Source organism: Clytia hemisphaerica, unplaced genomic scaffold (assembly GCF_902728285.1).
Source record: "Clytia hemisphaerica strain Z4C2 unplaced genomic scaffold, Clytia hemisphaerica genome assembly, whole genome shotgun sequence".
Taxonomy (NCBI): domain Eukaryota; kingdom Metazoa; phylum Cnidaria; class Hydrozoa; order Leptothecata; family Clytiidae; genus Clytia; species Clytia hemisphaerica.
In genome coordinates, this window is record NW_027104107.1 from 564,950 (window position 1) to 587,331 (window position 22,382).

General features: G+C 35.0%; 1 protein-coding gene across 2 annotated transcripts in view; it reads left to right on the plus strand.

The window, feature by feature from the left end:
- The first annotated feature begins 2,544 nt into the window (after positions 1 to 2,544).
- Positions 2,545 to 22,382, plus strand: part of LOC136813285 (DNA-directed RNA polymerase III subunit RPC1-like) — a 38,029-nt gene continuing 18,191 nt past the window's right edge. The window contains exons 1-15 of one of the 2 annotated variants that reach the window (XM_067069798.1): positions 2,545 to 2,654; positions 2,841 to 2,976; positions 3,670 to 3,819; positions 3,992 to 4,151; positions 4,252 to 4,460; positions 4,838 to 5,417; positions 6,085 to 6,236; positions 6,540 to 6,711; positions 7,771 to 7,937; positions 8,204 to 8,339; positions 9,481 to 9,593; positions 9,847 to 9,898; positions 16,413 to 16,497; positions 16,774 to 16,861; positions 17,410 to 17,521. In XM_067069798.1, the coding sequence (XP_066925899.1) occupies positions 2,611 to 2,654; positions 2,841 to 2,976; positions 3,670 to 3,819; positions 3,992 to 4,151; positions 4,252 to 4,460; positions 4,838 to 5,417; positions 6,085 to 6,236; positions 6,540 to 6,711; positions 7,771 to 7,937; positions 8,204 to 8,339; positions 9,481 to 9,593; positions 9,847 to 9,898; positions 16,413 to 16,497; positions 16,774 to 16,861; positions 17,410 to 17,521 (2,356 nt within the window). In that variant the 5' untranslated portion in view covers positions 2,545 to 2,610. The remainder of the gene's footprint in view (positions 2,655 to 2,840; positions 2,977 to 3,669; positions 3,820 to 3,991; positions 4,152 to 4,251; positions 4,461 to 4,837; positions 5,418 to 6,084; positions 6,237 to 6,539; positions 6,712 to 7,770; positions 7,938 to 8,203; positions 8,340 to 9,480; positions 9,594 to 9,846; positions 9,899 to 16,412; positions 16,498 to 16,773; positions 16,862 to 17,409; positions 17,522 to 22,382) is intronic. The other variant, XM_067069796.1, reaches the window with a different exon arrangement.

Consider the following 22,382-nt stretch of genomic DNA (forward strand, 5'->3'; position numbering starts at 1 on the left):
TAAGGTATTTTTCTAAAATTTGCCTGTACCGGTGAAAAAGGTCTCCGACCCCGGCTCGAACCACCAAATGCAAGCAACCCTGGTTTACAAACCCAATGCCTAACCACTTGCGCTGATGAGACACGACAGAAAGCTGTCATTCACAAATACTTGTAATTTACAGTCTTTATTAATGAAGAAAGCTCCCAACCGTACCGGTGCCCCTACATCCTAAGTTAAGTCTTAGGGTACGAATTCCCCTAAGAAGGCCTTTCGGCCTTTTATTGTGACTCTCTAACTCCAACTCTAACCCTAACTGATAATAACGGAACCCCCGTCTAGCTCCGCAGATTGAAAAATTTCACTTGCATCCTGGTGGATGACGATCATGGCAAACAATCTGCCAACCTGTTACTATGGGCGAGCACCCCGTTGCTAAGATGTTGGCTCGAAATCAAAAGTGAAACCACGAAAATGAAAGTTAAATCGCCCCACACTCCAAATCCCGTAATCTTGATATAGGAGTTTAAGCATAGACTGGCTGGAGAATGTAATTGAAAACAAGGATGAGAAGTTGCTCCTAGGAACACAGATCTGTGTCAAATAGCGGCCGGTGACTGGTAATTACTGGTCATTTCTATCGTTCAATGAGGGATTAATTATTTCTAGTTTTCAAGATAACACTTTAATATAATGCCAATCATGCATGTAAGTTTCTTTTTGTATATGTTTTGCATATTTTCCTATGAAATCTCACCCAGCAAATTTTCTTCCATTGTATTTGCATAATCCAATATGGCAGATGAAAAGCAATAAAGTCTATTGAAAAACAGCTCTCTCTCATTTCAAAGAAAAACGCTGAGTGGGATCCACCTTGGGAACAACCTGGGGGGGGGGTCCTAGGCAGCCTGTCTTGTGGGCAGGAGTCAGAGGGAGTCTGAGATTACTGCCCACTTGTGAGTCCTTACAAGTCCTTGAAGTTCATTAAAAACCAGCAAAAATTGTGAAACCCTTGCCCAGAACAGATTTCTAGGTTTTTTTTTCAGTCTTCCCGACCCCTCCTCTCTATGGGTCTTTTTGATAATGTCAGAAAACATATCAGATTCATCATTACCACCATCAGATTCACCAGATTCATCATTGTTTCTTTGTTTTTATTCATTAGCTGAACTTTTTACAAATTATTTCCACTATTGGAACAAAAATTAAATAGATAAATAAAAAAATAGTAATTTAAAAGAAAATACTACTACAGTATCAGTGCTGCAAATAAGGAAATTTCAGTTGGCCGGTAATTTTTCGAGTGTAACGAGCAGGGGGTCTGGTGGAACAATCTTAGAAAATTTTGTAGTATGTGATGACTTAGATTGGTTTAACACCTATTTTAGTTTGAAAACTGTTCCTCTTTTAATTAGAAGCGCTATTAAGTATTTATCTAAGCCTCTAATCTTCAAATTTTAACCGGACAAAATGAAAAACTGAGCCTCAGAATGACCAGTAGAAACTACAAAATGACCGGTAATTACCGGTCACCGGCCGTTTATTTGCAGCACTGAGTATACAAAACTATATTAAGAAATTTCTAAGTGTACAATCAAGTAAAATAAATATGCTTAAATTCTATAAATAAAAAATCTAAAATCAAAAGTCTAAGATCAAAATAAACTTAATGTGGGGTTCCGAACCGGGCTCTCGGTCAACCTTCAACTTTTTCTCTTTCTTTCTGCTGTACTTCACTGTATGGTCAGAAATTTTAAACTTTTTTGTTTACAATTTGTTTTATTTTAATCCCTCTTCTCTGTTTTTTTATGTACGAAATAGTGTCTGATCAACACTATTTCTTCTTTGGTAAAGATGACGGGTGGCTCGTGGGCGCCAGAGAGTGCTTACTCTTGGTACCACACCTGACTCTAGGCTTTGTCTTCATCTTGCCATTTTCTTTTTCTTTGTATAATTGTTTGTTTGAATGTTTTGTTGTTTTGTATCATATTTGTTGGTATTGTCGGTCGAGTAATTGGGGTGTGATGATGTTTCAGCTTTTGCTGAGATTATGTTAAGGGTAGTATTTTGATCCATGAGAGATTTTCAAACTTTTCTTGGATGTAAGTGGAATTGAGAAATTTAGAGTAGTATAATTGAAGCTGAATATGATTTGATGACATCAGATTAACCAGAACCATATCACAAACATCCGATTCACCAGAAATATTATCACAAACATCAGATTCACCGGGACCATCATCACCAAGATTAGATTTACCCAGGACCATCATCACAAACATCAGATGATTAACATTTACCATCATCAGATTTACCAGTTTTATCATCATCAATATCAGATTCACAAAAACATCATCACCATCAGATTTTTACCAGATTCATCATAACTAACATCAGATTTATTGGAATGTGGAATCTTGCTCTTTTTTAACTGCATTTTTGTTTGAAACTTTCCATTTTTTTATCCATTCCACCTGCTATGCTTTAATACTGTTAAGGTTTACTAGGACAATTCACATCAAGACTGGTCAATTCAGGTTGGTGCTAGAATATAACATTGATAGTTTTTTTTTCAGATTAAAAAAGAAAAATTTATATTCTGATGAAAAGCGATGGTAACATCTTTTAAATATGGTTAAAGAACAGTTTAGAGAAGCAGCTGTTGGCAAGAAAATGTAAGTAATGTCATGTAATTATGTCATTTATTTTCAATAAAAAGGAAACCTACTCCTGATGAAAAGCTTTGTTCTGAGGAGTTTTAAATATTATTTGAAATTTCACGCATTTTTAACTTGGGGCGAAATTAAAGGAAGCGATGGGCTGTACATTCTTTTCTATCAATTTATGTATATTATTTTCAGATCTTCTATCACTTTTGGATTGCATTCATCAGATCAAATACAACAGTTGTCAACAATACAATGTGTTTCCAAAACACTTTACAATCAAGATGGCTCAAGGATGCCAATGCAGTATGGTGTATTAGACAGAAAACTGGTTTGTTTAGTCCCTTTTAATTAGTCTAATGCTCTTTTAGACGAACCCCTTCCTTCATCATTAACATAATCAAGTTTCTATGGTACAAAATAATCATAGCTTTAGAGATAAAACTAGCTTATTCTCCTTGCACTGACCCGACTTTTGGAGGTACCTGTAAAGTTAGAAAAAAGCAACATTTCAAACAAGAACCAGAATTTAAATTTAAACTCCTGATTTTTTGGGATAGAAATCTGGTAAAACAATGTACTCTTAGGTGCCAAATAAACGGGGGGGGTTCGAATAAACGGGGGGGGGTTGGAAAATTTTTGAAATTTCAATAAACGGGGGGGGGACCTAATTGCCGGGGGGTTGGAAATTGTACTTCTGAAAACCCCAAAATAAGGTAAATATAGGCTAAAATCAGGCTTTTTGGAGCAAAATAAGGGGACTTCTTTTAGCCAATTGAAAATATTCTTTAAAATTAATAAACGGGGGGGTCCTAATAAGGTCCGGGGGGGTTGGAAAATTTTCGAAAAATTAACAAGCGGGGGGGACCGTTTATTTGGCACCTAAGAGTACAGTTATTATCTACCCAAACAACCAACCAACCCAGCTTCAAAACCTAAAGTCAGCTTGATAAACCAACGTTTTTCCACCATTGTTTAATAATGTTCTTGTAATTAAAATTGACCACTATATTTTCTCTTAAAGGGAACTAGTGGGAAGGATAAAACCTGTGATACATGTGGCAAAAACTTAGTAGATTGTGTTGGCCATTTTGGATATGTTGATTTGGAACTACCGGTCTTCCATGTTGGATATTTTCGTTTGACCATACACATTTTACAGCAAATTTGTAAGGTATGAAATCCTTTTTCTTTTTCAAATGATTGTTTTACTAAAGTGATTTAGTGTGAATGTTTTTCACATGTTTCTCTGCCAATCGTCAAGGCTACTTACAAAGATACCAGATGTTAGCAAGCTTTCTTTTATGACCTCACGGTTTAGCTAACAATTTCCTTCTTTAATTTAGACATGTAGCAGAGTACTTATTTCAGACGAAGAGAAAACTACTTATGTCAATCAACTCAAAAAGCCTGGTCTGACCTCCACACAGAGGAAAGCAATACACAAAAAAGTTCTTGATAAATGTAAAAAAGTTTCAAAATGTATTCATTGCCAAGACAAAAATGGTAAGTTTCCTAAATACTTACACTAGGGTTTATAAACCAAAAACTAAACTTGATAGCACCTTGAGTCTTGTGTTTATCTAATTGCATCTTTATTTTTCAGGAACGGTCAAAAAATTGGGTATGATGAAAATTATACATGAGAAATACAAAAACACTCGAAAGACAGAGGATCCTTTCATTACAGACTTCCACAATTCCTTTGAGGAGGCCATGAAGTCTAACAAAGAATTGTCTACTTACTTGAATAAAACACAGGAGATTTTGAACCCCTTGAAAGTACTGCAGCTCTTCGAAAATATATCCGACCAAGTAAGTTTCTTTTTTTCAAACAATTATGAAAATGAGATGTTGAAAACTGAAGCATTTTCTATTGTTCCGATAGCACTCATCTTAGTAACCATTTCATAAAAGGAACTGGAAAGAGTCTTTTTATGCCTTGTTCCTTGTTCCACTTTTACAATTGAAATCAATTCGAGGATCAAAATTCTTTAGACCCGAAGCATGACCAAGGAAACCCTACTAAATCCTGGTCATAAAAAGCTTAAAGAAACTGAAAAGAAATTTTAAAGACATTATGCATCAGTATGATTTCTCATATGTTGGAATTATTAGAAGAATTTTTTTCTCAACAACCACTAGCAGACAAACTTTATAAACAAACGTTACATCCAAACTCTTTTCTTAAGGATTGTCCGCTGATTGGGATGTCACCAAAGAATGGTCGTCCTGAAAGTTTGATCATGACGAGGATTGCTGTACCACCAGCTTGTATTCGACCATCAGTCATCTCAGATCTCCAATCAGGCAGCAATGAAGATGACATCACCATGAAATTGACAGAAATTATCTTCCTAAATGACGTTATACGTAAACATCAATCATCAGGTGCCAAAGTTCAAATCATAATGGAGGACTGGGATTTTCTTCAGCTGCAATGTGCACTTTATATCAACAGTGAAGTGTCAGGTATCCCAATGAACATGCAACCTAAAAAACCAACCAGAGGTTTTGTGCAAAGACTTAAAGGCAAACAGGGCCGTTTCCGTGGTAATTTGTCAGGAAAACGTGTTGATTTCTCTGGAAGAACAGTCATTTCTCCTGATCCGAATCTAAGAATTGACCAGGTTGCGGTTCCAATACACGTTGCCAAAGTGTTGACTTTCCCTCAGCTGGTTACCAAAGAGAACATCAAGCTGATGAGGGAATTGGTGATCAATGGTCCTGATAAACACCCAGGTGCAAATTTTGTGGAAACAAAAGCTACAGGTAAATTTAAAAATGGATCATATAGATTTGTGATATTATTTTCGCTAGAAGCGATAGAAGTTGTATTGCTCCATTTTGCAACAGTCTTCAAAAACACCCTTTTTGTTTATGTTTCGCTTATAAGTGGTTATTCATCCATACCTCATAGGGCTCTCAGGTGTCCTTATATTTTATCAAAGATTAGACATTTATTTCCAGGAGTTGAGGCTGCCATCGTAGGCACAATGAAAAGCATTATAGGTGTCTGTGTGGGTCCAGGGCAGTGAACTGGTATACTCAAAGAGATTTCACCTAAAAAAATTTAACGTTGTACCATGGCAAAAGAAACCTTTGAAATATGATTGTTATAAAATACCTTAACGAAACTAATTACAGCAGGAACTATTTTTTGCGGTTGAAAAAAAAATCGGAATTAATTCCAGGGAACTAATTTTTTTCGCGGTTTTGTCCTATTTTGGACACATTTCTTTCATTTTCCTAGAGTTTTTTTAACTTTTTTTGATGATGGCCAATTTGTAATTCGAGGATTCTTATTTTCAAGGTTTTGCCGAATTTTGTTTTGCTTTTTTTCCTGGTCATTTTTTTTGTTCTAATTTTCAAAAATATTCTACTGACTTTCCCTGACAATTCATTGAAAATATAGCTTCAAATGACATTTCTTTAATAGGTATCAAAAGGTTTCTGAAATATGGTAACCGAACTGCAGTAGCAAACCAATTAAAATATGGCGACTTGGTTGAAAGACATTTAATGGATAATGATATTGTCCTTTTCAACCGGCAGCCATCTCTTCATAAACTCAGTATTATGGCTCATTATGTAAGTAGCCAGATGAACTCTTTTTAGGGCCAATGAAAAATTAAATTACAATTAGAAACTTTTGATTTGAATATTATAATCTAGATGAGTATTCATAGGTTTTTAACTAAATGTTAAATTTTCTCGCAATTTTCTCTCAATAAATTTATTGGAATGATTTGAAAACATTTTCATTTACTTTCGCCAATTATTTAGAAAAAAGGTTAATTCTAGGACAAAAATATTTTCGCGATGATCATTTGCGACGGAATAATTTTTCTTTAGTGGATACCCAGCTTTAGGATTTCTTCTCTCTTTTTTCAGGCCACAGTTCGTCCTCATCGCACCTTTCGTTTCAATGAGTGTGTATGTACACCATACAATGCCGATTTTGATGGTGATGAGATGAACCTTCATCTGCCACAGACCGAAGAAGCCAAAGCTGAAGCAATCGAATTGATGGGTGTCAAAAATAACCTCATCACGCCTAGGAATGGTAAGGCCCTCGATCTATTCTACTCTGGTTTGAAAAATTGTCCATGTAGGCAATTCCGTCAATTCCCTAATTAGTATTTGGGAAAACAATGTTCAGTGAATGTTGTTGTGTAATCTAGGGTTTTCCCCATAAAGTTATATTATATTTGACGCACACGTGACTAGCACTGTACACTACCGGGTGCACCAAAAAAAAAGTATACAGGTTTGTCAAGATATTGTGAGCTTCAGGATTTAAATTTTTTGTTCATTATTTTTTTATCGTATAGAGGATGCTCTAACTTGAATTTTGAGCTATCATACATTTGAAAAAGTAGTTCGAAAGTTATTTTTAAAAAACTGACTTTTTTTAATGTCGAAATTTCAAAAAATCATCAAAAACAGGGAGCAAACTTTTCTCTTGACACTTACCTTCTTTACACATAAAAATACCCAAAAATGCAACTGTGTTCACCAAAACTTGTTACGGAATTTAAATTCTGGAAATCTCCAAGAGAGGTTTTGATGTTATGTGTGTGCCATGAGAGAAAACTTTTGAAAAGAAAGTCACCATTCCTCGACTAGTTGCTCAATGAACTTGGGTTGGGCATTGAGTTTGCTCGTGCTGGAAATGTTCATGTCGTGCAAATAAGATGGAGAAACTGTTGGCAAAATATAAATAAGAAAAAAACACAATAAAAAAATAAATAAAATTGCGATTGCTGTTTTTAGTGATTTTTTGAAATTTTGACATGGAAAAAATTTTTTTAAAGTAACTTTCGAAACTAATTATTCAAATTTAACGTATGATAGCTCAAAATTCAAGTTAGAGCATTTATCTATACGATAAAAAAAAATGAACAAAAAATTTAAATCCTGAATACTTTTTTTTGGTGCACCCGGTATATTTTAATCTAGAAGAAAACATTGAACTATCATTTAATTTAATTTACTTTGTCTATGTTTATAATGTTATGTCAAGAAACCAAGTTATGATTCCAGGAAAGTAAGAAAGGACAGTCAGATATTTCAGTATCCTTCTTCTGCAAATGTTCACTTATTATGTTGTTATACGACTCAGGTGAACCGTTGATTGCTGCCACACAAGATTTCATCACTGGAGCATTCTTGATCACACAGAAAGACCAGTTCTTCAACAAATCACAGTTCTGTCAAATCTGTTCCATGCTGTTAGCTGGTAAAGATGCTACCATGAAAATTGACATCCCCAAACCCACTATTGTCAAGGTATTGGTATTTCCATTTTCATTTTCATATTGTCTTCATTTGAATCGATTTTCACGTTTTGTTTTCTTGTTTTCGTTATTTTTATTTTGAGAAAAAGGTCGATAAAAACGATGTCGACGGGTGCATTCTAACGAGACCAAATTTAACCTTTTTGTTGTGTCAAAGCTGAAAATGTTGATAATCAAGTGACATGAAAGCATAAGTTTCCTTCTTTAATGTAGTTTTCCTCAGTGATTTGCAGTATTCTAAATTTATGTCTCCTTCAGCCGATGGCACTATGGACTGGCAAACAAGTGATTAGTGTGTTGCTTCGACCAAACAAATCGTGTCCTTTCAAAGTCAACTTACGTACCAAAGGGAAGTCATACACGCAAGACGAAGAATTTTGTACTAATGATTCCTGTAAGTTGTACTTTATGCCAACCACCCACAAAAAAAAAACAAGCATTTTATTCAAGTTTTGCAATTTCCATTTGTAGACGGAAGTCTGTCTAGTTGAGATTCTTCACTATCATTTTGTTCTAGTTGAGATTCTTCACTATGATTTTGTTCTAGGTAGGCTGCGTACACTGTTGATATAGGGTATATATGCGTATCGTGTATAAAATACCCGTCCGAGTGTTGCTCCTGTCTTTCTGTTGATTAGTATCAAGTTTCACATCATAACACAAAGGCAGGGGGTAATTCTCGGATGGCAAATTTTATACACGAAACGTATCCCCTATATAAAAAAACATATCAGAGAGTATGCTACAAAAACTTAAAACCTTGGATGAAGAATTGTCTGATTTTTGAACGTTTAATTTCGGAACTGACTTTAAATTAAATCATCAAATTATTATCTTCGATATTTTTATGCGGTTATTTCAATGACTCAGCTCAGAAATCAATTTCGATCAATTTGTTTTTACGATGCTTTTTTTTTACCTGAAGATCTTAATGAAATGTTAAGTATTGCCAGTATTACCTGAAATATAATTCTAAAATAACAGCTTGTTCTTAATTTTGTTCCTAGGTTTTTGTCAAATTTCAATTTCGTAAATTTGGTATTATACAAAATGTGTTTATTTGAATCATCCCCTAGTCTAGCAAGCTAGACGACTAATTTATACATAGTAGAAATAAAGCAAAAAGTAATGAATGGAACAATTTTAGTCGTCTAGAAACCTTTGTGCACAAACTCCAAACAAAAGAAAAGTGTCAATATTTGCAATTATAATTTTTTCCCGCTCAAAATAATTCTTGAGAAAAACATGTATGTGGATTTGTGTATTGAAAGTTTTTCATTTGAGTTGATTTTGTTTTGAGAGTTTGTTATTGCTTGATAAATTGTTTTCTCGCTACGCAAGTTTCTGCGTAGCTAGCCCCTGTATCTATAAGGCTGGAACACCGGATTCTTCCAGTCGTTTATACAAACTAAATCCCGTATTATTATTATTAGTATTGGTATTATTAGTATTACACGCATTATAAACGACTCCAGTCTAATCATCCCCTAAAAAACTTTTACCGTATTATTAAAGAGTTTTTTTCCTTTCTGCAGTCATAGTGGTGCACAATAGTGATTTGTTAGCGGGAGCATTGGACAAAAGTGTCATTGGTTCCGGTTCAAAGAGCAGCATTTTCTACATCCTTCTGCGAGATTTTGGGGAACAGGTAATGCCTCTTTGTTAGATGGTATGACTTCTGAATTTGAATAAGGTAGTTTAATTTAAGAAAAATGTTAGTATCTTTTCTGTAATATTATCTTGTTTTTCTATTTCAAAATCTTTTTCAAAAATAACCCAGACAAGGTTTTTATAAGTTTTCATAGATATAATTTCTGTATCTACAACAATCTACTTAGTTACTTAGTAAATCGTTGGAACCATATCAACTGCTCCTCATGTATTTGTCTTCTTTTTTTTAGGCGGCAGCTGATGGCATGTGGAGATTGGCACGCATCACACCTTGGTTTCTAAGTGAGTGACTTCCTCTTTAACATTTTTGAAGTTTATCCTTGGAAATGACTTGGTTAAACGACACAATAACGTCGTGCACTCTTTTTTATAAGCATAACAAAACGTTTATAGGCAAACTTGGGCTCGAATTCGGTAAAATAAGAATAATGCTAAGCATACATCCAAGCTGAAATGTGCAATAAAAATTATGCAGCTTTTCCAAAACACTGGCCTTCTTAGGGTTACTTCTTAGACCTGCTTAGACCAATGATTTAGCCTGTGGTGCCAAATTACAAAGAAAACATTTATTCTTTGAATCAAATTCGACTTAAAAATTCGAAATTTTCATGAACGCAAAGAAAATCAACAAATTGAAGTCTAAGCATATAAATAAGCGTAAGTTAAGGCTAAAAATAAAATTTTGCATATTGAGCCTCGACCCGATTCTCCCATATTTAGAATGGCTTCTTGGCTGCTGCTGCTTGGAAGTCTGATTTGGAAAGAAATTGTTTAAAAAGAAAGTGATTTTCCTCGGGAAGTTTAGAAAGAGTTTTTGCATTTAAGGTGAAAACTCATACTACGTGAGCCGCTATTTTTTAGACCTACCTGGAGGTCCTATAAATTAAACCATGTTCGTTCGTTCGTTCGTTCGTTCGTTCGTTCGTTCGTTCGTTCGTTCGTTCGTTCGTTCGTTCGTTCGTTCGTTCGTTCGTTCGTTCGTTCGTTCGTTCGTTCGTTCGTTCGTTCGTTCGTTCGTTCGTTCGTTCGTTCGTTAGTCTGTTACCAGTTTTTCTCGAGATTGGCTCATTAGTTTTTTCTGATTTTTGGCACTAACGTACAAAATAGTAATGCTCAAAATGTGACGGAGCCTGATTTTTTTTTTAAATTTTTTTTCCGGCCGAAAATGCCGGAAATCACCGTTTTTGCAGATTTTCATTGGAATTTTACCTAATATACCTTTGTTTTTTTCACACAAAAACCTTATTGATAACAACGCCCACCATCAAGCATAATTCAATTGTCAATAAAACAGATTTTTGAAGCCGGAACTTTCTAAAAATCGCCGGAACAGCCGAGAATCGCCGGAAAAACGGTTTCTGTTGAATTTCTTGAGCTGTACTTGAAAATTTTTCATGAAATTTTGCACACTGATGAAAAATGGCAGTACCTAAAATGTGATAGAGCATGATTTTTTGAAAAAAAATTTTCTGCCAAAAATGCTGGAGATATGCCGGAAAAACCGGTATTTTGGTATTTTCTCGAGATTTAATAATTAGTTTTTTCTGAAATTTTGCACGAAGATGTAAATTAGCAATGCCTAAAATATGACTGTGTCCGATTTTCGTGGAAAATTTCTGTCCGAAAACAACTGAAATATGGCGGAAATCGTCGTTTTTCAGACTTTAATTGGATTTTTGGACCTACCTGGAGGTCTTATAAATTAACCTGTGTTCGTTCGCCCGTTCGTCTGTCCGTCTTTTCGATTGTCTGTTACCAACTTTTCTCAGGATTGAATCATAAGAATATTTTGATTTTTGATACAAAGGTGCATTTGTGAAAAATTGGATCATTCATTCTTTCTGATTTTTTGCATGAAAGTACGGTAACATCATTGGTAAAAGATAGCTGAAGCAGATTTTCACAAAAAATATTTTTCGGCTCAAAAAACGAATCTTTATCTATAAGAATTGCTATTTACCATAGATTGGTGTTCTTAGCAACATTATTATTTTTATTAGTTTTTTTTTAAGATGAAAATGTCACGGTGGAGGGCAATGGTTTGAGTGTTCTAGAAACACTTATTATTTTTTTTGGCGAAAAAACGAATCTTTATCTATAAGAATCACTGTTCTTAAGCAAATTATTATTATACGAAGAAAGCATCACGGTAGAGCACGATGGTTTGAGTTTTCTAGAAACTTTATTTATTGAGCTGTGCATTTTTCTGATAGTGGTTATTTTTTTAAAATGCGTTTACAGTAAAGCTTTTTTTATTTCTTTTTCAAAAGTCCAATCAGCGTTTCGGCTTGTTGCTAAATGGATCTTCTTTCGGAAAACTGAATATTATTATTTAAAGGTGCCGACCGTCGGTACCAAAAAGCCAAATGTTTCAAAAACATTAAATTTGATTTCTTCTTACAATGAAATTGCAACTTTCAAAAAGTGTTAAAAGTTTTTTCATCAAATCGACGTAGGTTTTAAATGTGTTCTTTATGATAATCTATCCGTCGAAACCTTTTATTATTTTTTTATTTTGACCCAAATGTATTTGTTAATGTAGTTTCTGCTCAAGATAACTGTTTGTTTGTTTGTTTGTTTGACATTAAACAACATCTGGCTCGCTATAACGGCTAATCTATTTTGATTTGGTTGGACTCTATATTTGGTTTGGAGTATATTTTAAGAGCAAGATTTTTCGCTTGTATCTCGAGGTGCTAAGTTTAAAGTATGTGTGACTACAACGCCACCCTTCACTTTTCTACAAACGTTTCTGTAAAACATAATTTCGCTCACTATAATCATTCCAACGGGTCTAAGGACTGCAACAATGTTATCAACACCGCTCCTAAATATCTTTTCACCGATTCGACGGCACTCGACTTCAATAAAAGTTGCATACGTATCGAAATATATGCTCCATTTATTCCAATAGCAACCCTGATATCAATTATCGGACATTGTATTATTTTACGGACAATTTTTAAACACGAAACTCTACATTATTTTGATCGCCAACCATTCCATTTCTGATATATTGTTTCTTTCATCGAATGTGTTGTTTATCATATATGATCGATTTTCTGGTCGAAACGAAATCGTGATAATGATCCTGATCACTTTTTACCGAAGCTCATTCCACCAAATCTTGCTAAGTACTGCCTATCTGTCCATGAATCGATACCTTGCCGTGCGCTTTCCCCTTACCTATCAAAACAATGTCACCAATAGACGAACGTACCTTTTGATTGGTTTAACGTGGGCTTTTATGACTCTGTTACTCATCGCAACTGTGAGGCACGGCCGAAAACCTTTCATTAATCGGCCTTCTCATAACCTGATGACAGCAGCTCTCGTATGGTTCGCGCACAGTGTTGAGCTACCGATTTTGTATTATACACAGAGAGAAGGGCGGAGGGTGATGGCGGAAGTTCAACAAACAACTTCTCGTCTACACGGCGAACGAGCGGAACAGTTAGATATTATACGTCAACGAAGGAGAAAGAATAAAGAAGTCGGTTGTCTGCTTCTATTCAATCAAGTCCTACTGATACCGTACAATGTTGGATTCTCCGTCATCTACCTGACCACATTCTCTAAAATGGACTGGCAATGTTTTGCTTTCTTATATTCCTTTTACTCGTGCGTTTCGTCGGCGTTTCATCCAGTGGTTTTCACCAAAACCATCAATGAACTCCGTGTTTTTTTGAAAAGAGATTTGCCGCGTGTTCTACGGCGCAGTCGAAGAATTCATTCCTTTGAAAGTTAGACTTGATAATAGTAGTAAAAATGTATTATACTCTTTAATTTAAAAATTTTCATGACTTAACTATTATTTTCAGCGGAAATAAAATCAAAACTTTTAAAGTTCATTTGTTCTAAATGCAGGGAGAGTCATGCAGTTGGTACCAGGCATCATAACGGTTAATACCCTGGTGTGTCATATTTTATTTTTGTTTGCAGTTAAACCACCCCATACCCCCTATTTACTACCGGGTAGTACCTGGAAAAATCCGGAAAATAAAAACTTTTTTCCGAAAATCGGAAAATCGGGTAAACATTTTTCCAAAAATCGGGAAAACTTTTTTTCGGGAAATCGGGAAATTGGGAAAACTTTTTTCCAAAAATCGGAAAAACAGGAAAAATGTTCTCAAAAATCCAAAATGCGTGAGAAATCAAACTTTTCAAAAATTACGCGAGACCATGTGGAAATGAATGAGTCTCACACCCAATACGTGAGAGTTGGCACCAATGTTGAATGTTTGAATTCAAATGTGTTTACATTGACTCGATAAACCTTCATTTCAGTGGGATCTAGTAGGATTTCAATTCATTCCAAGAAGTTTGGAAGAATGATCTTGGACAACTTGGCTTGATCAATTTATAATAGAACAACTTTAAATTTCTATTTTAGCAGATAATTTCTGAACCTTTTTGTTTCCACACTTTTAACATCGATTTTGGACCCAACACCCCTATTTTGGTACACAGGTAGTAAAAATCAAAATCGATTTTGGAACAACTTTAAATTTCTATTTTAGCAGATAATTTCTGAACCTTTTTGTTTCCACACTTTTAACATCGATTTTGGACCCAACACCCAATTATAGTACACAGGTAGTACATGACAAATTTTTTTCTCAAACACCCACCCACCCCAGGATACATGCCAAGTGTAAAAAAGGCTGTCAATCCTTATCAATAAGCCTTTTTCAATGTAGGAGCTTTATTTGTTTTACTTTCCAGACTTACCAAATCAGCTTGAATCTTAAATCCCATGTCAAAGATTGCTTGTGGAGCTAAATTGCCAGCTTTTTGTTTTTATTAAGTTGTGCATTACTACAATGTCTTAAGCTTTTCTCCCAGTTTTTCGTCAAACAATGCAAATGTGATATTTTTTATTTTTGGTGTTTTAGACCTGAATAATGTTGGGCAGACTTGGCTTTAATGTTGGGCCTTGTAGCTTCGTATCATATATGTTAGGCTTTGTGTTTATTATAAATCAAATAGGGAAAATATACCAAGGTTAGTGTCAACCCCCAGGGCTGCCTAGGGTACTAACATGTTTCAAATAGTGATTACCTTGAGTTTCGGCCACTAAAGACCACTAAACAGGGCAAAAAAGGGGGTAGTGCCTGTCTGGCAATAGTCAAATGCACTTATTACTGCGGGGTACTAAGTGCAAAAAGGGGTGCTGTCATCCTGTCAACAGCGAAGTCAAGTTTGAAATTATTTTGTGTTAGAAAAGTGGTTAAAAGCAGTCAAAACGCAATTTACCTTACCTCCTGAGTTTGTCTTTGTTATAACAAACCTTTGTCGTGCTGTCTAATTACAAAAACCTCCAATCACTACTTCTTTCACTTTAAATGCCGTGTTTTAAAAGTCCTCAGCTACATTGTATGTTCGGAAAAGGTTTTCTCCAGGTTTTTTCAATCCCGGGATTAAACTACGAGAGGGCGGTTCCGCCCACTTATTTTTCTCTGAGCCCCGGCGGGGCCGGGATACTTAACAATAAAATAGATTTTAGGATTAATGTTGAAATGTGTATCTTTTCGATAGATTTAGGGGATACTCAACAAAAATAAGGTGGTTTTAAACATATCTTTAACAAATTGGCGTTTTTTCTGTTCTAATATATGTAAATCACGTCGAAAAAATAATACATTTCCGCCTTTACTTTCGCTTTTGCTTTCGTATTACGCGAATCTGATTGGATGAACACCGCTCGCTAGCAAATTCTGATTGGCTGTAAGTTTCTGAGCGTGAATTCTGATTGGATGAATACCTGAAAAGTAAACAATAGTATGTAAGTATTTTGCTTATCAAAACCTAAAGATTTCCAGGTGTTTTAATTACTTTTGAATGACGATAATTAAGCCTACAAAACACCGAGAAAAAAAAACAACATAGAACAGGTGTATTTTGTAATGCAGAATATGATAGCGTGAATCTTTTTGAAATTCTATGTTAGGATTTTTTCTCAATGCCCCGTAACATAACTATACTTTTGGGTACTAACTGCTAAGGGGTGGTGAATGTGCTCTCAAATTTTCAATCATCATCATGATGTCTGGTACCAACTGCATGACCCCCCCTGCTAAATGTGCACTAACTTTTAGAAAAATACCCATAAACTTCCGATAAGTGTGTCATCCATCGTACTCTCTTTGTTTCTGAATACAAGTGTCTCGAATGAAAATACCATCGTTTTTCTGATTAATAGCGATTTTATGTACTTGCACTTTTGAGGACAGCGGGGTGACTGAAGCGATATGGGAAAATCTCGCAGTCCGAAGCTGATCAGGATCTATTCAATTCAGTCTCCTTCTCCGTCACAGAAAAAAAAAAACATATGTTAACTCGCTAATTTCTAAGTCTTGCATGAAGATTATTTTAACAAGATCTGGCTAATTTATTTCCTCTTGATATTAGTGCGGATATTCTTTTATCGATTTCGATTTTCCTCTAATTTAATACGGCAAAAGTCCAATTTACCTCTAGTCTACTTTGGATACTGTCGTAATTCTGTTTAAAGGTACATAAAAGTACTAACGAAATTTGTAAACAAATTGTATGCAGCGGGATACAAAATCAAAACAAATGTTTACTACTTTTATGCCCTTTTAAGGATCCTTTTTCTTGGCAATGTCGAATTCATGCATTGAATGCATTTTTCTAAACATGTCCAAGAAGAAACTGTGCACTGATGCGTGTTGATGATAACACACATCAAAAGTTAAAAAAAAACTAACAATAATTAACAGGTCACCGCTCATTTTCCACACTGGTTATCTAATTCATTTTTATGTGTCTTTAGGTAACCGTGGCTTTTCTATCGGTATTGGTGATGTCACACCTGGTAAAGGATTGATCACTGCTAAAGAACGTTTACTCAAAGAAGGGTAACGTTTATATTAGTTCCGTTGAACAGGCCACTTTTATTTGTCACATTCTCAATGCCTGTCTGTGTTGCCCCCTTGGGTGGGGCATTGTTCCCACTTCAATAACTCCTGATGAGATAGTTCGATTTCTATGATAATTTCCACATATAGCTGACAATCAAGCAGGGGTACGGTCTTCGGTATAATCTACAATCTTCTACACCATAGAAGACCGACACCGACAGTGACATTTCTATGTGTTTAAACTCGCTGATAACTTTTGGTTTATTTGATTAGATATACAAAATGCGATCGCTTCATCGACGATTACACAAACGGCATGCTTCAAACACAACCTGGATGCTCCCCTGAAGAAACACTCGAGGTAAACGAGCATTTCGTAAAGGATATGAAGCTCCTTTCTTGATAGGTTTTCGGAAATATCTACAATCGGAGACAAAATGCTTTGTCTCTTTAATTAGTGTACCACTTACCAACGTCTGCGAAATATTAGTGAGTTTATGTATTTGCACTTTTGAGGACGCTGGAGTAGCTGAAACGATTTGTAATAACCCACCCGCAAAATCGAGCACGGTAAAAGTGCTGACCTACCCCCGTCCTCAGTTAATCAGGATCTTGTCAAATCAATCGTCTCCGTCGAAGAAAAAGAGTCAAATAGGTGGATAGAAAATGTATAACATTGTAGTTACTTTTGATGTGCGTTGAGATATGAGCTTCAAATGAAATCCGGATAAAGAAAGTAGAATCTCCTCGCAGAAAGCAAAATGATCATCCTTGCTCAGCAACCTATAATTGGTTTGCAAAAGGTGTGTGTTTGGAGGTCTCAAATTTTGAAGAAAGCTTTAACCCAAAAAAGGTAATTTTCTCTGTTTACCCCTTTGTTTGAAATCTACTTATTTCTTGTTGTTACAGGCCATTATTCTTCGTGAGTTGTCCGTGATTCGTGAACACTGCGGTAAAGCCTGTCTACAAGAGTTGCATCAAACGAACAGTCCACTCACTATGGCCGTGTGTGGATCTAAAGGTACGAAATTCTTCCAAAAATTAACTCTTTCCTTGACATGCCTGTGTTTATCCCAGTTAATTAAAAAAGGATATAAGAGTTATTGAAATAGAGCTTTTCCAGGAGAAAAACAATTGGAAGAATATAAAAAATTCGGTTCACGCGTTCCACCTTGTTATATTTGTAAAGATGTCATTCGAGTTTTCGAAAGATCCAAAATGAAGTTAAAAAAATGAAAAAAGGGCTGGTATAAGACATAATTTAACGATGGTGTACTGAAGGAAGTATAACAAGAGAAGATTATTTCACAAAACTTTGCAATGCATATTTTACACAAATTACAATTTTACGTCTAAACAACAGCTTAAATAGTCAAGGATCTAAAAGGAGGCTTTATTACGGAGGCATCTTTTTATGCAAATTCTTCAAAATGATTATCCCTCCCTGCTATCCACCCATCGTTAAAAAGATGTTGATGGTGTAAAAAAAATGCTTCTGCTGTATGAGAACAGAAAACTATCAGTATGAATACCTTATTGTAGATGTTTTTATACTCTTCCATATCATAGAAATCTATATTACACAACAATTAACAATGTTTACAAGAAAGGATTTCTATCATATATAAAGTCGTTATCTAGGGAATATGTATTCATTTCTTGGTGCCTGGGGAATTTTCTATGCAGGACGATTCTTACTTTGATTTCGTTAATATTGCATTGCGATGTACAATGAAGGAACACCAATTGAGTCTCTTTTATGTTCCTTATTGAACAGTTTGAGAAATCATGCCCTGGAGAATTCCATTTAATTCCTTCTTGTTCTTGTTGCAGAGAACGAATTGTTTAATTTGAATTGAACAGATCTAGTTTTAACAATGATCCTTTTTATTCTTTTTTTGCGGGATCAAAAGTGTTCTTATACGTAAAAGAACAGTTTTACTTTACCGCGGAGAACTCTTTGTCCTTTGTATGGAAGGAACATATTATCCCTTGAGAGAAGGGGAACAATAAAGTTCATACCTTTCATTTGAAAATAGAAGGAATGAACTGTTGTTTAATTAGTGAGAACATTTTAAGTAGTTTTTTATAGGAACATTTTATCTTTGTTGTTAGCTATAATTTGTTCTTATTTAAACAGTATAAGTTAATGATCAATTTGTTACAAAATGATTCAAATTATTGTTCATGAAAAATGAACAAAATAGACAACATTACAAAAATGTAGTGTTCTATTTTAAACCTGAATGATTTGTATATTTAAAGAGAACAAAAGATAAACGTATTCACAAAATGAAATGGACAATTAACAGCACTTATGTGTGCATTTTGGCGGGCAAAATACAAATACCCCCTCGTAAGAATATAACCAATCAAACATCAAGTTTCTTAAAGAATGCATTCAAAAAAATAACAAAAATAACAAAAGGACCCCCGGAAAGAATATATATATATTATTTTAGAAAGGTATAAAAGAGAAACTATGAACATTGAATATTATAAGGAGGGCCATAATGGCCCGCCGGAGGGTGCTCTTCGTAGACTGGCACTCGGTCAATGGATCAGCCAATGGAAAAAGAAAACTGTCATTCAAGGAGAATGATAAAGGTAAATTTACATGCCCAGCTAAATTGTGTTTACATTCAGACTTTGAAAGCAAGAGAGGTTTGAGAAAACACATAGATAACAAGCATCCTTGGTATTACTATTTTGATGACCAGCCAGAAGTTAAAAGGGAAGAAATAGAACTTAACCAGCCAAATATTCAAAAGAAAGCTTCTACAAGTTCTAAACCTTACTACTCAATGGATGAAGGGATCGGTAAATCGTTTTATAAATGGCTAACTACTACTTGTGGAGGAGGTAAAAACGACAGAGAAGCCAAACAAGTGGCCAAACGTGCTTTGAAATTTTTGATGAATAGCACTGGGGATAACGAATCCCAAACACCTTTATCTTATGAACTGATTGACTGCTGTTTAGGGTCAACAACAATTATACTGAAATTTTTAACTGTTTTAGAGGAAGAATGGAAATTATCTTCTTCAGGAGCATTGAATTATGTAAAAGCTATATCAGATTTAATGGATTATAGAAAATCATTTGGAGTCAATGATAACAAATCGAGGTGTTTTACAATAACAGAAGTTTATTTGAGGAGAGCAAAAGAAAATTTGAGAAAGAAGAAACGTCTTGACGGTACAAGAAACTTTAACTTAGAGACACTTATCGGTCGTGCTAGCTGGGCCAGCTTAGAGGAAATGGAAGCAGTAATACCTTATCATATCTTCAATTTTAAAGAGATTGTCAACAAATGCAAAGTACAAAAGCCTCTGCCAAACAAGATAGAACTTACATTCTGCACTCGTTTTATTACAACCTTTTTATTTCTTCGTGTGAAATGTAGTAGACCAATGACATTTCAATACTTGACTCTACAAATGATCGAAAAAGCTAAACAGACTGATGGTTTTATTGACCAAAGAGAATTCAAAACGACAGGTAAATATCTCTTTGATACACTAATTTTAACTGAAGAAGTATTTACTATATTAGATACATACATAGACTTTATTCGACCACTTATGAAACCGACTTGTGATTACTTATTAGTATCAACGACAGGCAATCAGTATCAATCTCTAACAACAGCAATGACAATACTTGTTCATCAAGCCATAGGAAAGTATATCCATCCAACAAGATACAGACAAATAGTCGAAACAACAAGTGCTGATAGATTATCTCGTTCAGAACAGGAAATAATATCAGAAGACCAAAAGCATAGCTCTGATGTTGCAAAGGTACACTACAAAAAGAAACAATCGAGAATAGTCGCTACACAGGGACAGAAATGCATGGAGAAAATGCTAGGCACGGCTCGCCAGGATCACCAAGTGGCGATTTCAGGGGTATTTAGAGATTTAGCTGCATTATCAAAAAGTCCATTTGTTACAAAACAAGCTAGTCTAAATGTCGACGGTGGACAATGTTGTTCGAAATCAACAAGCAACAATATGGCTATCCCAATTGAGTCAGATGATGAAGCATTTGAGCCCAGTAGTATCGAATCTCAATGCACAGAAGTGAACAGCATTATGCAACGCGTTCAATCAATGTGTTCATCCAAAGCTATTGCAAGTCAAAATCTAAACAATTCGGCAGACATAGAAATGGAAATCATCAGCTCGACAGAATCATCTACACCAATCAGATCTGGGAAAGAGAAAGCCTACAATACACGAAAGATAAGTCAAAGTGTTGAAGTAAAAAAGGAGATTGCTATAAGGGAAACAGCAAGAAGATCTTCCAGAAATGTAAAATTTTCGCAAAAGGAAGATGAAGAACTTTTAAAGGGATTACAAAAGCATGGAGAGAAGAACTGGGCAGCTATCATAAAAGATGAAACTTTTGACTTTCATCCATCGAGAACTCGTGATTCTTTAAGAGTACGAGCAGATTCGGCAGCATTTAAGAAACTTATAAAAAATTGAATTTAATTGTAATCAAAAAAGGGTTTTTATTAATAACTAAATTTTAAAATGTAATTTGTTTATTTAAAAATTTAAATGCAATTCTAATAGCACACATCAAAAATATATTATGTCTCTTACTTCTTTCTTTTGTTTTACATTATTAACTATCTGTTCCTATAATGCAATAAATTAACTGTCACCCTTTAATGATTACTTGTCGTTATAGCTTCTAATGAAACTTACTTAAAATCTCATATATTTTGGTTCAGAACGGAATAATGAAAATGAAAAGTTTGAAATTAAATCTTAAAAATGTCTTTCTTGTTACCCGTTGTTACCCGTTGTTACTCGTTATTACCTGTTGTTACACTTTTTCTCGAACTAAGTCAAAGTGGCCGAAAAAGTTTAAGTCCAGAATCGAAAGTGCCTCTTGTTACTCGTTGTTACCCGTTGTTACTCGTTATTACCTGTTGTTACACTTTCTCTCGAACTAAGTCAAAGTGGCCGAGAAAGTTTAAGTCCAGAATCGAAAGTGCCTCTTGTTACTCGTTGTTACCCGTTGTTACTCGTTATTACCTGTTGTTACACTTTTTCTCGAACTAAGTCGAATTGACCAAAAACGTTTATGCCAATTTGACTTAGTTTGAGAAAAAGTGTAACAACAGGTAATAACGAGTAACAACGGGTAACAACGAGTAACAAGAGGCACTTTCGATTCTGGACTTAAACTTTTTCGGCCACTTTGACTTAGTTCGAGAAAAAGTGTAACAACAGGTAATAACGAGTAACAACGGGTAACAACGAGTAACAACGGGTAACAACGAGTAACAAGAGGCACTTTCGATTCTGGACTTAAACTTTTTCGGCCAATTTGACTTAGTTTGAGAAAAAGTGTAACAACAGGTAATAACGAGTAACAACGGGTAACAACGAGTAACAAGAGGCACTTTCGATTCTGGACTTAAACTTTTTCGGCCAATTTGACTTAGTTTGAGAAAAAGTGTAACAACAGGTAATAACGAGTAACAACGGGTAACAACGAGTAACAAGAGGCACTTTCGATTCTGGACTTAAACTTTTTCGGCCAATTTGACTTAGTTTGAGAAAAAGTGTAACAACAGGTAATAACGAGTAACAACGGGTAACAACGAGTAACAAGAGGCACTTTCGATTCTGGACTTAAACTTTTTTCGGCCAATTTGACTTAGTTTGAGAAAAAGGGTAACAACAGGTAATAACGAGTAACAACGGGTAACAACGAGTAACAAGAGGCACTTTCGATTCTGGACTTAAACTTTTTCGGCCAATTTGACTTAGTTTGAGAAAAAGTGTAACAACAGGTAATAACGAGTAACAACGGGTAACAACGAGTAACAAGAGGCACTTTCGATTCTGGACTTAAAATTT